The sequence below is a fragment of the Clarias gariepinus genome, chromosome 22, assembly GCF_024256425.1.
Source record: "Clarias gariepinus isolate MV-2021 ecotype Netherlands chromosome 22, CGAR_prim_01v2, whole genome shotgun sequence".
Lineage (NCBI taxonomy): Eukaryota > Metazoa > Chordata > Actinopteri > Siluriformes > Clariidae > Clarias > Clarias gariepinus.
Genome location: NC_071121.1, coordinates 2,097,645 through 2,113,652, shown reverse-complemented (window position 1 = coordinate 2,113,652; position 16,008 = coordinate 2,097,645). Strand labels below are relative to the sequence as shown.

The 16,008-nt window shown below is 39.5% G+C and overlaps 1 protein-coding gene across 1 annotated transcript; it reads right to left on the bottom strand.

The window, feature by feature from the left end:
- Positions 1-219: 219 nt before the first annotated feature.
- On the bottom strand, positions 220-8,221 carry smim29 (small integral membrane protein 29). The gene is made up of 5 exons (XM_053482348.1): positions 8,034-8,221; positions 4,579-4,810; positions 4,025-4,050; positions 2,772-2,874; positions 220-2,516 (listed from the first exon to the last, which is right to left on the bottom strand). Exons 2-5 carry the CDS (start codon positions 4,684-4,686, stop codon positions 2,457-2,459), a joined length of 297 nt encoding a protein of 98 aa, XP_053338323.1. The 5' UTR covers positions 4,687-4,810; positions 8,034-8,221; the 3' UTR covers positions 220-2,456.
- Positions 8,222-16,008: the final 7,787 nt, after the last annotated feature.

Below are 16,008 nucleotides of genomic sequence, written 5' to 3'. Positions count from 1 at the left end.
TGTGTGTGGACATGGTAGTTGTTGCAACATGAAACTAGGTCCTAACCCTGCTGATTTGTTCACCAAATTGATAATGAATCCTAATTGGAATGGTTGACTTAAGTGCTAATATTTACTGTCATTATGAAATGTATATTTTTTTAAACGTTGTTCTTCACATTTGATCGATCATGTATAAGATACTCACGAACATCCTGCTTTAACCTCAACTTTCCCCTCCGTTCCAGTTCCTCACTTATACTCTGGTACTTCAGATTTTAATTACTGATGTTTTCACCCTGTGTGTGTGTGTGTGTGTTTTGGCTGCACACTGTAAACTGGTTTGGGTTCAGTCTTTACAATGTACAAACTCGTGTGTGTATTTTTTTTTTTTTTTTTTTTTTTTTTTTTTAATTGTGGCCTGCAAGGATTTGTATTCAGACTGGTAATAAAGTTAATGATTCCTACGCCTCTGTTCTGCTCCTCGGCCCTTTAATTGGAAAATTACTGTCGTTATTTAATACGTTTTAACTAGTAGCAATTCATTCAGCACTACTGGAGATCACTTACATGTTCGTTGAAGTTGCATGTTAAAAAAAAAAAAGTTTGCTGCAGATCAGAGCTGTGTTTAATATTGATACCAAGAGTGTTTTCACACACACAATGTGATGAGAAATCACAGAATTGGGACTGATCAGCTGTGTCCCCATAAGAAAACCACTTGTTAGCCTTTAGTTCACTAGAAAACATAAAGACTGGACTTTAGAGTGATGGAAAAAGGTCATGTGACCTGATGAGTCCAGACTGAGCCTATCCCAGAGTGATGGGCGTGTCAGGGTGAGAAGGGAAGGACATGAAGCGATGCTCCCATCATGCATAGTGTCCACTGTACAAGCCTCTGGAGACAGTGTTATGATCTGGGGTTGATCAGTTACTCAGGTCTAGACTCAGTAACGTTATGGGGCAATAAAATAAAGTCAGCTGACCACCTGAATGTACTGAATCACCAGAGTGTGAGAGTGGCTCTGTGAACACACATGAACTGGACACCACATGAGTCCTGACCTTGATGCCACTGAAAGTCACGGGGACATGCTGGAGACGTTTACAGAGTGTGTTGACTTTGGAGGGGAATAAATCCCATGATGTTGCATAAAGTTGTTGAAGCAAAGCCAGAGTGAACGTGTGCTGTAGTCAAAGCTAAAGTCGTCCAATGGACAAACAGTGTATGACGTGTGTTTTTTTTTTTTTTTTTTTAGTTAGTGTTTACCAACCTCCGCTTACTTGCATTACAGAAATAACTTGTTACAAAAGAAAAAGTTGTAAACTGTTATTTACAGTCACATTTAATGCAACACATTAATAGAACACGAATTATAAATCTGTAATACGCTTTAAATCTCATGCTGATTTCATCACTGTGGCTTCTGGTTTCGGTTCCAGTGCTGTAGGCGGAGCCTAATTTACTGAAGGTCACATGTCCATCTCCAACAAGAGTTCACAACACCCTGTGTTTGATTTAAGGCTTTACAGCAGGACTGGAAGAGCGCAACGTTTCCTGATACACTACTGTTTTTACACCAGCCGAGTGTCGAATCAGAAACGGGGCAGGTGTGTGTTCAGTACACCCACACACACACACACCAATCTGAGGACAGTGATAGTCATGGGGGAAAAACTTGTAAACCTGATATCATGCTCATTTAGTCATAGCTGTAAAAAAAAAAAAATTTTATAAATAAAAAAAGGAAGTACCATATGGTAGCAGGTGATAAATGTAACAATCATTAGCATTAAGGAACAGACAAAACAATAACTGAGTTACGTTAAAGGTTCCATGTCTCAGGACTGATACTAGAGTGTGACTTATTTCAGTATCAATACTGAAACACGAGGGAGGTGAAGGTCCTGCACTGAATTCCAGAACAACTTAAACTGCAGTTGCAGTATTATTAATAATAATGATAATAATAAATGTTTACGCTGTTAATATTCCAGCATCTCCAAATGGTCTCCCACGCATCTTAAGTAGGATGTGTCTTTAGATCAAAGTTTTAAACAAACAAATGTAAACAAAAATCTCTGATCCATCAAGTGCATCATTTTAAACTTTTATCTGCATCATGAATCATCTCTGGTAACGTCATGCTTGGTCTCGTCAGGATGGTGACGACTTATTCACACTTCTGGACCTGTTTTTGTTGTTGTTTATACACCGGAGACGTTCTGGCATGGTGATAAAAGCTGTGCGTGAACCTGCACTAAAAATAAATCGACTTCTTCACAGTTCCAGTAATTTATCCTGGATTTCCTTCTGTATATTAACGTTACTGATCAGCAGATCAAAGGCCGCGTCCTCCATTTTCCCCGTTTCATTCCCTGGCTTTGCCGTTTTCCCCTATAAAGCTTCCGATCACATGGGAAGTCCAGAAGACTCCAGTCTACTAATCATGTGTGAGTGGAGATCACGTCTTCCGTCACACGTCCGGGTCCTTCGGGAGCAGAGGCCACCGCTGTTGGTACGTCGTCGTCCAGCCCTGCAAGACATTTTGTACCAATCAGAGTTACGTTACACCAGTCTAAATCAGTGTCACCGTCTATGAGGGCCGTTCGAGTCCTAATGATGTCTCCTTAGAATTATCGTCTCCTGTCTAATTATAATTTTAGACGTCAAAATAATAAAGTACTTTACAGAATGGAGGTAATGCATTGAGACACTGAGACACTTCCAGATGTTTCTGCGGGACGAGCGGGAAATTAATTAGAAACTTTAGAAGTTTTGTTTTAGTGACCTTCATGTCGTCTTCTCTCCACAGCTCCTGCTCGGCTTCGTTCAGCTCCTCAGTCGGGTCGTACGTGTACATCGGGAGCAGCCGGTGCCGTAACCTGTCAATCCTAAATAAATAAATGAATAAATAAATAAAGATACGGTTATACTTTTCCACCCATGCATCTCTAACCCTTATTTATTTATTTATTTTTTATATAAGATCTGACTCAAAAGCACTGCATATCAATTATACTGTGCTGTACCATGCGGAGGTGGAAGGTAACCTCACTTCGTTAGCGTGTTAAGTCTGTATTCCGCGTCTCCGTACTGTACTGGAGTCGTTTCATTAGTGGGTATTTGTTTTTTTTTGTTTTTTTACTTTTGCTACACTACATCTTACAACTAATATTTCTGTACTTTTGCGCTCCGCCAAGTTGTCGCATGCCGTTGCGTCACATAACCGTGGTGGCGTGTTATACTGTATTCGATGTGTTATAATATCGCCACCTGCTGACTGTGATGCATAATTGCATAATTTCCTGCGTGAAACGTTTCTACGTGCGGCAGGTGTTTGAAATCAGAAGTGGAGCAGGTTAGAGGAAAAATAATTGAATAATAAACATATCTGATTTTCAGAGTCTGCCACAATGACAATTTTCCTTTGTAGGTTTAGGATCTTATAGAACGTTACTGTATTATGTTTGTAATGATCTACACCGATCAGCAGGTTTCTGTTACGTTTGATCAATCAGTCGCCATGCCAAACCTCGGTGGGTTCCCCCGGGTTCTCCGGTTTCCTCCCACAGTCCAACAACATGCGGATTAGGCTAACTGACGTTCCCAAATTTCCCATAGTGTGTGTGTTTGTCCTGTAATGGATTTGAACCCTTCCCAGGGTGTACTCCGCCCCATTCCCTAAGTCTTCTGGGATGGGCTCCAGGCCCCCCGCGACCCTGTATACAGGATAAAGCGGTATAGACCATGAGTGCCAAGCACTTTTGTAAGCCGCTCTGGATAAGAGCATCTCACAAATAACTACATGTAAATGAGTGAGTGAGTGAGTGACTACATGCCACGCCTCCTAGAGGCAGAAACATAACTAAATAAATTGGATGTAAACTTTAGACACTTTTCAGTTCGTATTAATAGAGTGACAATGTTTGGGGTAAAGAAGACGTTTTAAAAGAAGAGAGTGACGGAGAAAAAACTAAGTACAAAAATGCATGTGTTATTCCAACCAAACAGATGTTAGGATGCAGTGGTGGAAATTTTTACCTCTGTCTCCTCTTCATGTACAACACCTGCAAAAATGAGACACATTATTACTATTATTATTATTATTATAATTATTATTGGTATTATGATGATGATTATTATTATTATCTTTCTGTCCTTTATCTTGTCTTTCCTCTAACATTTCTTTTCTCTTTCCCTTCACTTCTTCTCCAAACTTCTTTTATTCTGTTGTTCTTCTTATCTTTTTTTTTATCTTCCTATCTACCTTTTCTCTCCCCCCAATCCCACCCGCCCACCTCCACACACCTTTCTTTCTTCAGGAATTGTAAATCTACTGAACATTCCATCCGTTTCTATCGAACACAAAGACACTGTTCGTGTGAGAGCGACACGGTGCTGCAGCTCTTCTTGAATAAATCTGAATAAAGAGCTTCATTGTTTGTTGGTTTTTTCTTCCTTTAATTATCGAACTTGGGTCAATCATGTGATTTTCAGCTCATTCCCTCCATTCACACACATGCAAACTTAAAGACAGACAAATCCTAGAAAACATGCTGTTTAAACATGAACCCAGGCTCAGTTTAATTACGTACCGCGGCTACGACAATCCCCACGACCGTGATGATGAAAAACGGGATCAGCACGTACGCCAGGGACGCGTCTCCTCCGTCTGGGTGCGGGGGCTCGGTGGTCGTGTTCATTTCAGGAACAAATAAAGCGACTTCCTATGTTTTTGTCCCTCTCTCTATCTGTCTGTGCCTTATCTCCGGCGTTCATATGACTCCCACATGGTCCCTCGGCCTCGCGGTCTGGGCCGGCCCAAGCCTACACGGAACAACAACACACAAAGAGTCTTATATATCTGAACTCAAATACAGGCTTTAAGGCTGAATGTGTACTGGTTACAGGATAGCCTTAAATTACTTAAATAACTGACCTTAAATTAAAGATATCAAAATAAAAAAAAAAAGGGTTTCTGTAAATACATTTACCTTTGAACAAATTTAAAGGGGACATATTATGCAAAAATCACTGTTTGGTGATTTTTAGACATACACATACAGTACGACATAGTGTGTGTGTTCTAGTTAGATTCTCTCCCTACTGTGACCTCATATAAGAACGTTCCCTTATATTCCGAATGCATGTAGCTTTTTTCCACTTAGATGTCAGACTCGAGAAGTATCTTTTACCTTAAATGTACGGACAGAGCAGCACTTAGCTAAAACATTCTCCAATGACTTGTTTTGTGTACGGCTCAAGCATGACGTGCTACATGATGAGCTAACTTGTCATTAGTCATTAGCTATTACATAACTTTAACCACTATATTCTAGTGATGTTGGACAACCAAGACACAGAACTGGACATGGATCCCAGTTTTCCTAAACGTTCCATAACCTGCTTGCGTCCAGCTGTTACGTGTCATTAACCCCACAGTGCTAAGGAATCTCTTTAAACATAAAAGCAGCTTCGGCTGGTAACTACTAGTGCGGTGAGAGGAACATTGTGCAAACGTGTGTGGGTGTGTGTTTGGGGTTTTTTTATTTATTTTTTTTTAAAAAAGGATGTCAGGAAATGTTGCATGAAGTTCCTTCCCATGATTATTTGTTAACTCATACAGTCTATTTCACGTGATTTCAGACTGTGCCGTGTCGATCACATTCAACTGTAAGGACTTTTTTCACCTGAATGTTTTAAATTTGGAAAATAAACAGTAACACTACATGTACTGAATTTAAGTAATGCTTAACGTGCAACGTACAAATCATCTGCCGTAACGCTTTAGTAACAAAGTACTTCATTTATTGAAATTTTTTCTCTTGCCCTAATGCGTCATGTTCTTTACTCAGCGCAAAACCCGAACCTGAAATGAAATGTAGATCTGCATGTCCTGTAGATCCACATTCCAGTAGATTGGCTTTAGGTATTGTCTGAGCTTTTAACTTAGACTGAGTCGATGAAATTAGCAGTGAGGAAAGACTGGAAATAAGGAACCAGACGACTTCACTGCTGCAGTTTAGCACATACTGTTACTACGGTATACTGTTACTCAATTACATGCTTAAATGAAGATAATGACCGCTGTTAGCCGACTAGCTGTTTGTTGGCGAGTCTCACGCGGTGCTTTGTTCACTCATGGTGATGTACCATGTATCAGCGCTGTATGTGCACTGTCTAACTCTAGCTATAATTTCTTAAAAGTAGTTTACATTAAAGCAAATGTAAGATTATTAAGCTTATTTCAAGTTGAATGTTACTAAAATTGTAAACAATTTGTTTTAGTTCGATTGGCAGATAATTTTGCTTCTTTCAAGAAACAAATTCTTAAAAATTACCAAAATTATCTTTTTTTTTTTTAGTAGAAATTGATTAGAAATAAGCTTAATAATCTTATATTTGGTTTGTTGTAATCTTATTTACACAAAATGTAGATACACTTTTTTAATTTCTCTATTTTCAAGATATTTTCACTTGCTAAGATATAATTTTTTGCATATCTTAACTAAATCTTGCACAAAATGCAAAAAAAAAAAAAAACGCCACAAAAAGTATGTAAACTTGTTGCAAATGAGTTACGTACGCGCAACTTAGCAGGTTTTCAGTTCGTTTGCTTGTATGCCGAAAATGCTTGTATGCCGAGGCAAATTGAATGATGAACAAAAATAAAGATGAACAAAAATAAACTATGCACTGATTTAATGAACCATATCATACTTCTAGCATGTCATTAAAGTTAACCTCTGTGCTGAAACCTATTGAAGATGCTTGTATTGCAAGATTTATTGATTCTGGCGCTAATTAGTTATTTGGCGCAGTTTGTTTGTTTGTTTGTTTGTTTGTTCGTTTGATACTCTATGTCCGTGTCGGGTTCGCTATGACATCACAGATGGATATTGTCCTTATACCCCTATCTCACCTATGCAGTACTTACGGCCACAACACGAAACCGCGTAGGTGAGATAGGGGTATTATTAGTGTCGGTTCAATGGCAATTAAACAGACAAAAATACAGATATATACACTGGAGCTCCTGAAACAAAAATCTTTTCTCCCTCGTAATTGCATTTTTTTTAACCAACATACAGTATTAATGACATAAGTTGCAAATGACGTTGTTGCAAATGTGTGAGCTTCAGTAGCTAGTTTATGGAAGCAAATTAGTCTCATTAATAATCCACACAAAAGACACAATGCACACCTGCGTATCCCAATTCACGTGCACGAAAAAATATATATTCACAAAAAAACAACTCATATATTCATATTCATAATATACATTTCACCAATGCAAAACACAATTTACAGATGTACAACTGTATACAAAACTTTTGAATGTTCAAAATTTACGAGTGTATCATGGACTGTAAATGTGAAAATCGTCTTTCTTGTACGAATCGCTCTGGATTTGTGTGTGTGTATTTTGGAGACTTTGCGTGCAGCAATGTGGGTCACTCATACTCTTTAGCCAATCTGATGCGACCTCACCATCCGATTGGCTAGACCAGGTGAGTTGATTTTTTGTGAATATATATTTTTACAATTTAAATACAACTTACAGATGATGATTTGAGCATACAGTATGAACAAAAAGACTAAAGCGCTGCTGCACCACTGTTAGTGCTGCATTGTGGGTAATGTAGGAACCAATCACCCAAAAGTGAAGACGTCAATCATAGAAGTTATCAATTAAGAAAATAAATATTTGAGGTGATGTATTAGTTATAAAGATCAATACGTGACTTTAATTAGAAATATTTTCTAATATTGTTAATTAATCTACTGATGCTGCATATCATCATCATCATCATCACTGCTGAGTTCAGGGTTATTTCAGGTCATCATATCCTACATCAACTCTGCTCTTATTTCAATAATACAAAACACTAAGTTAAGAAATAGTGCATGAAAATCTACAACAAAAAAAAAAACAATTAATGAGATTTAAATAAATCTTGGTTTAAACATAAGATCTCAGTCCTGCTGGTGATTTAGTTTCACTTTCCTACAGAAAACAATGTGTTTAAAAACAGGTCATGTGACTCACATGAAACACACTGGAGCTGGTCCTGCATAAATCCCCCGAACACACACACACACACACACGTACAGATTCGCAGTTCGGTCCTGATGGGTCGGTTATGAACGATTCGTTCTTTTTAAACGAGTCTTTAACGTGACTCAGATGAACGAGTATCTCGGAGTGTGATTCGTTGATTTTCTACTGGGCGCGCATGCGCAAATCATCATCGCGGGTCATGTACAGGAAACAGAATTGAGCGATTCTTTCTCAATGACTCTTCTACTGCGTTCGTTCCTTTGTCACGTGACTCCCACAGCCGCTACGTAATGCAGTACACAGGAAACAGAATCGAACGAATCTTCGAGATCCGAGTCGTTCGTTCCTTTGTCACGTGACTCCCATAGACGCTATGCAGTACAATAGATTCAAAAGAACGAACGACTCAGACTGAAAGATATGATAGTGAGTTATTTATTATTCTGTTTATTATAATATGTTCAGCTGCATTGTAATATTTTCATTACTGGAATTATAGCCAAAATTTGTATGGGGATTTTTTTTATTGAAAATGCAACATTTTATTTTATTTTTGATTAAAAGAACGAAATGAACTAAATGACTCAAAAAAGATTCAAAGAACCGAATCACTAAAATGATTCAAACTTCCCTTCACTACTGAATTCAGGTTAAACGCGGGTGTTAAGTCTCTCTCTCTCTTTCTCTCTCTCTGGTGCATGCTGGGAGGTGGTGTGAGAGCGAATGAGCGTTTTTAAATCTTTTTAAAAACTTTCGAACACTTTTTAGCTTATTTTCTAAAGTTGTTTTGGCCGCTCCAGGCGAGAGGTCGCCACAGCGGGGTACCCAGTCCGCACAACAACTTGGCAGAGGTTTTACACCGGATGCCCTTCCTGACGCAAACCTCCCATTTTAGGACCGGCACTGCATCCAGTGGCTGGGGGGTTTGGGCACTGGCTGGGAATCAAACCCGGGCCTTCCACATGCCAGGCGAAAGCACAAACATAAATAAATATATCAAACATCTAGACAACAATACTGAGCACACCGCGTAATTAGTTTAATCCGCTGTTGTGTGGAGCCGTTGATCTCGTAGTGAGGTGCAGGGATGGTGGCTCACCCGAGCGGTGGAGCCCGTCCTTGCTCACTCCGTCACCCAACCCTAACCCTAACCCTATGGACATCTCATTCAGAGTCACACATAAGAGGGCACCAGCACTGGGAGCATGAGGTGTTTCGAATGTGGGGACATCGGGCACAAAAAGTTCAGCTGCCCACATAGAGCACAGGTCAGGGAGAAGGCTGGGCCTAGTGGGGTCAGGGCAGTGGTGCAGGATGGAGCAGGTTCCAGTGTGGAGCAGACAGGTGGTGTAGTGGTGCAGGAGGGAGCGAGCTCTAGCGTGGAGCAGTCACGTACTGCAGAGGGGCAGGATGGGGGCCAGCCCACAGTAGAGAGCAGTGTAACGACCGATCTTGAGCAGATAGGAGATGCACAAACAAAGAGTGAACAGTGAAGAGGTGAAGGGGGCTGGAGAGCCCAGAGTGAAAAAAAGCACACAGGACACTCAGGAAGGTCTAGTTTCAGCAGGGGGTTCAAACACTGTAAGGGAACCAGTCTCATTGGGTGGGTTAAATAACATTGGTGGGGCAGGCAGTGTGGAAGAAATAACATCACTCTTAGAGCAAGATAAAGACTCAGTGGATGAAGATTTCGAAGAAAACAATTGATATAACAGTGTGTCATGTTTTGGGGGAGATCAACAGCTCTATACTCTTGATGTAGATGAATATCTGAAGAAAACTTACAAAAAATCAATCATTTCAAGATTCAAGATTCAAATAACTTTATTAATCCCAGAGGGAAATTGCTTGAACACTTTCAAAATGCATGGTTTGAAAGGGCGACCTTACTTAGTAAATACAAAATAAAGTTATAAGTAAATAATGGAAAGAAAGTAAAATAAAAGTAAAAACACACGAAAATTCCGAGAGCAACCGCACCAAGCTGCTGCACGCTCGCGCATGCGCATCTAACAGTTCATCATTTGCTGTTGTCTTCCTACAGGAGACACATAGTGACCAAGCCAACGAGACTGAGTGGGCCATGTGGTGGGAAGGGAAACTTTTCCAAAGTCATGGTTCCAACATCAGTACTGGTGTGGCGATAGCTTTTAATAAAGCAGTGGGCATGAGCAAGGTTGACGTTACAGAATTCGTGAAGGAGTTTTAATGGTAAAAGCAGAAATAAAAAAGAAAGTTTTTACTTTTTTAAATGTGTACGCCCCTAACAATGGTAGCGAGAGAATCCAACATTTGAATAGAATAAAAAATACAATACAAAGAACTGGAAATAAATCTACAACAGTAATGGGAGGGGACTGTAACTGCACAGTAGACTGCACCCTAGACCGAAACGGTGAGGAACCACACCCAAAGTCTGCTGAGGCGCTCGAGGAGCTCAGAGTGGCATTTTAATATAAAACTATTACAGGATGAGATCTTTTATGAAAAATGTAAAGTTTTATGGAATAAATGGAAAGATAAAAATGGGGATTTTAGCAGTTTGGTCTCTTGGTAGGAGGTGGGAAAAAATCCAATAAAAAATTTCTGCAAAAACTACACTGACCACACATCAGGCACTTTTAAAACCACTATAAAAGAACTTGCGGCAGAAATTACTCAAACAGAAAGCGAAATGGTCAGCAAGAACGACGTCAAAATGGGCCGACTCCTGGAAGAAAAAAGAAAAGCTTTAACCTCCTTCCTCCACGAACAAGAAAACAGCCCTGATCAGACATCGTATCTCCTGCATCAAGGACATGGATGCTCCCAGTGCTTTCTTCTTTAATCTGTCCAGAAAAAAATTAAACCTCAAAATCAGATGGTGTGTCTAACACGAGCAGATTGACCCAAGTGAGATGAGGAGAGCGGCCACAGACTTCTACGCTCAGCTCTACAGGGCAGATCCCCGTGATCCATCCTGCAGAGAGGAACCACTCAGGGAGATTCCAAAACTGTCCCTGGAGCAAAGCACTGTGCTGGACGCAGAACTGGAGCTACAGGAATTAACTGATGCTGTTCAACAGCTCTCAATAGGATGCTCACCAGGACTAGACGGAAATTAACGAGTAAATTTTATAAATTCTTCTGGAATGTAATAGGTACTGATCTGTATGAAGTTTTTTAATGTGCTTTTAGCAGTGGGAAGCTACAGGTGAGCTGCACAAGGGCGGTTTTATAGCTTATTTAAAAAAAAGAAGACTTGGGGCTTTTGATAAAGTTGACCATGAATACCTTTTCCAGACACTTGAATCCTGGTATAGAAAACAATTTTTTATGGTGTTTTGAACTTTTATTCTCTGGAGCTGCTTTTACACTTAAGATTCGAGGTGGTCTCAGCTGCCCTTTCCAAATGAAACAGGGAATTAGACAGGAGTGGCCTGGACAACTCTGTAGTCTCGCCATAGAACCATTGCTACACAAACTAGGAGTCGAGCTACAGGGCTCTTCTGCCAGAGGGTCACAGGAGAGACTTGTGTTGTCAGATGCCGACGACGTAACCGTTTTTATTAAAAATCAAGATGACGTTCAAGCTCTGACTAGGAACCTGAGCATCTACGCAAGAGCTTCCTCAGCACGTGTGAACTGGGAAAAACGTGAAACAAGAAAGATGTTGTATAGTTAATATCATCATCATCATCATCAACAACAACAACAATAAGAAAAATAACAATAACAGTGATATTAGATAATAAATTCAAATATGTAGCAAACAACAATAACAACAACAATAATTATAATTAATATTATTGTTGTTGTTGTTGTGTGTATAAGATCATATAGAGAAACCTTTAATTTAAAATTTTCTTATTCATATAGAGGTTAATAAATCTGGGCTTAAAATATTCCTGCTTCCAAATTCTAGCCCAAACCCCAGCCACTGGACGCAGTGCCGCGCCCAAGACCGGATAAAATGGGAGGGTCGCGTCAGGAAGGGCATTCGGCGTAAAACCTGTGCCAATTTGTTGTGCGGATCAAATGGTCCCTCAACAGGAGCAGAAAGACAAACAACAACAACAACAACAAACATAAAACAGCAAAATTACACAGGAGCAGCCGATAATCTGTCCTGTTATACACTGACCACCAGGGGGCGAGCAGTGAGTCTCACACACAGACTCTCATACACACAACCATTTACACTCTCATACACACAGGGGCGGTTCTAGGATTTTGTAAGTGGGGGGGCACAGGGGGGACCAAGAACCAGTCGGGGGGGGGGGGGGGGGGGGGGGAGAGGGGGGGCATGGCAAATCAGATTCAATCAGCAATATATAATGTCTAAGAAAACAATAAGCACGATTTCCAAAATCTTAAAAATTGCCCTGTGCCCTAATACAGGTGGTATTAAGTTGAATGTGGCACTGACTCAAGGGCTCTGAAAATTATTTAGTATTTTGGAAAAAGATTTTTATACATTCAATGATAAAAACAACTTATAAAGTAACATTTATCTAGTCAGTCCTGATCAGTCACACGAAAATAATCAGACAAACCTGCTATCAGGGCGATATGGAGAAAATGTCACACCGTAAAAACAGTGTGACGTGTCGTGGTTGAGTCGTGGTGCGCGTCTCTCACGTCCGTTTTGAAAATCACGAAACTGCATTTTTTCCTTCGCAGATCGAGCATTGAGTGACGGCGCTCTGAGCCAATGACGTTTGGCATCGCCAGGTTAATGGTACATGTGCCAAATGATGTTGGTGGGGGGGGGGGGGGGGGGGGGATCATATTTTAGGGGGGGCCGGTGCCACCCCCTGCCTTTGCTTCAGAATCACCCCTAAAACACTACCATAAACACTCGCATACACACAACCATACACACTCTCACACACACACTCTCATACACAACCACACACACACTCATAAACCTTCATACACACTTTCATACACAACCACACACACACTCTTATACACAACCATACACACTCTCTCTCTCTCACACACACACTCTCTCTCTCTCTCTCTCTCTCTCTCTCTCATACACACTCTTATTCACACTCTCATACACAAACACATGCAAACTTACAAAACAATCTCCTGATTGCAGGACCACTAGTCATCAGTGACACACACACACACACACACACACACACACACACACACACACACACACACGCTGAGAGAGTACAGTCATGTTCTGTAAGAATAAAATTCACAGTATTGTAAATATTTTCCAAGAACACAGACACACACACACACACACACACACACTGCATTTACTGACTCAGAAACGGAAATCAATCAGTGGAAAAAGGAATATTTCCAATAATACTTGAAATCTGATTCATGACATGTTCAAAATTCAGCAAAGAACAAAGTAGCAAAGAGCAAAACATCGTATTATTTTATTATAAAAACATGAAACATTCAATTGAAACATTTATTATAATTAATTTTCATTTTGTGTAGAATTCTCGCATTTTGATGTTAAATACTAAATGAAACAAACTAAATAAAACCTAAATAAGCTTCCCTGTATTTATTTTTTGCTAGCTGTGTATTTGCTTGTGTGTGTGTGTGTGTGTGTGTGTGTGGTGTGACATTTTTCTTCAGGAGCCTTGAAGTGGTAATGAGGCAGAGGGACACCAGGAATCCTCCTTCTGAGAAATAAGTGCTCAGCTCAAAGGTTCAACACACACACACACACACACACACACACACACGCACACATGCACACACGCACACACACACACACTAAGCACTAAGCACTAAGCACAGAGAACAATTCAGATTCAGATCAGAAAAAAATGGAAGAAAGAAACAGAAGAACACAGAAGAAAGGACTGAAAATGCAAAAAAAGAAGAGAATTAAGAACCGTGTAAAAGAAAGAAGAAAGAATAAGAGAGAGAGAGAGAGAAACTGGTAAAAAGAAATGAGATAAGAACGGACAAACAGAAAATGACAGAACAATAATAAAATCCACAATAGATGCAATAAAGATATATATTATGTGCTCTAATTCTGTGTGTGTGTGTGTGTGTGTATTCTTTCTCTGAGAAAATCACATTAAGGATGTTTAGGAATCCTCATTCCAGGAAACTGTGATTCCGTCCAGGACACACACACACACACACACACACACACACACACAAATGCTCCATATAAGATGGATGTAAACTGTTTTTTGTGAAAGGTATGAACACTACAGCGATGCGGTGTGTGTGTGTGTGTGTGTGTGTGTGTGTGTGTTGAGTTTACTGCTTTTATTTGGCGAGTGGCCATTTTAGTTCCGTCACATAAACGTCAGCCATTTTAAGCTTCTCTTATAAACACGACTGTCTGTCAGACATCATTTTTATGACATCACAAAAGATTCTGGATTCTGAATGGTCAGAAGGTGTTGATTAATTTTATAAAACTGCAGCTCATTAACATTAATACGTTATGGTTTCTATATAGCATCAGCTAATTCACATGATCACATAGCAGCACACACACACGTCACAAATAACAAATAGAATTATATGAATGTGGTGAAGTTTTTTGTAATGTGAAGAGGCGTTTCATGAGTGATGATAATAGACAGTAACAGCACTGTGAGGTTTAACTATATGTATGAGTGGGCGTGTCCCAGGTGTTGTCCAGTGGTTAATGACACTAACTGTGTGTCTCAGCGTGGGTGAGAGTAGGTCTGTACGATCCGCAGTACTGAGGAGAGAGCAGCTGCCCCACATTCTTTATTTATGGCTACAAGGCTACTAGCTTTTAACACGAGGCTGAATCCCAAATCCCTCTCTAACCCCTGATCAGGGGCACTACTAGGTTTGTAGAACAAGGGATTGTACACCCTACATAGTGCACTAGCTTTCTGTTTTATTCTGGAGGACGATGTCATATCGCTGTGAGTTCGTTGGAAAAAATTAAAAAGGATGCTCATATGCAAGAAAAAAGAATTAACAACTGGGAGAAAAAAATGAAGAAAGAAAGAAAGGATAGTAGTAAAAAAAGAAGGATAAAAATTATAGATGAAAAATAGAAAGAAAGAATGAATCAAAAAAAGGAAGAAAGAAAGAATGTACAGTAAAGTATGAAAGAATTATAAAATACTGTGTGAAAGAAAGAAAGAAAGGAAGGAAGGATAAAATTGGATGACAGGATGCACTTATACAAAAAAGAAGAATTAAAAACTGGGAAGAGAAGGAAAGAAAGGATGCATAGATGTATGAAAGAATGATAGATAAACTACATGAAAGAAAAAAAGAAAGAGAATTTTAATAAAATGTAATATGAAGAAATAAAGAAAAGTTGCTGCAGGTGCATGAAAATATATAAAGAGAAAATAAAGGTGAAAAGGAAAGTGAGACAAAACCCACCTTGCATCACTCTCACAGTGTGAGCGATTCAGGGATGTATTTCATGTTGAGAGAAAAAATAAACACTGTTGACAAATAATGTTCTTAAATCTTTTTTTCCCAACACTGTATCTGAGTCATTTGTTTAACGTTATCACGGCGTCATGTGCGAAACGTCGGTCCGATATCATTTAATCAACGTAATACTAACTTTTACATACAACCAAATAACAACAGGGTTTTCACATCTGCATCATCGGCATGACTCGCACTTTAGGAGGAATCAAACATGTTGCCATGGTAACGGTAACGCAGCTTCATCACAATATCCTCTTGTTGGTTATTTTACTATAAAAGCATGACAAGGAGTGTTTTATTCCATACCTGATACTATACTGGTGCTTTGGCGGGTTTCAGGATTCTGGTAACTTTAACCCGTAAATCACAACACAAAGGTTTTAAAACATGAAAACAGCTCAAAATTAATTGTTTGCAACTTAAGTAAAATTAATAAATGAAATGTTAATAATTTAATTAAGAAACTCCTAATTCATGTCTTTCACTGTATTGAAGATCTCTGGTTGAATTAGTGAGAAATGTGCATCACTTATGCATCGAATATTTGCAT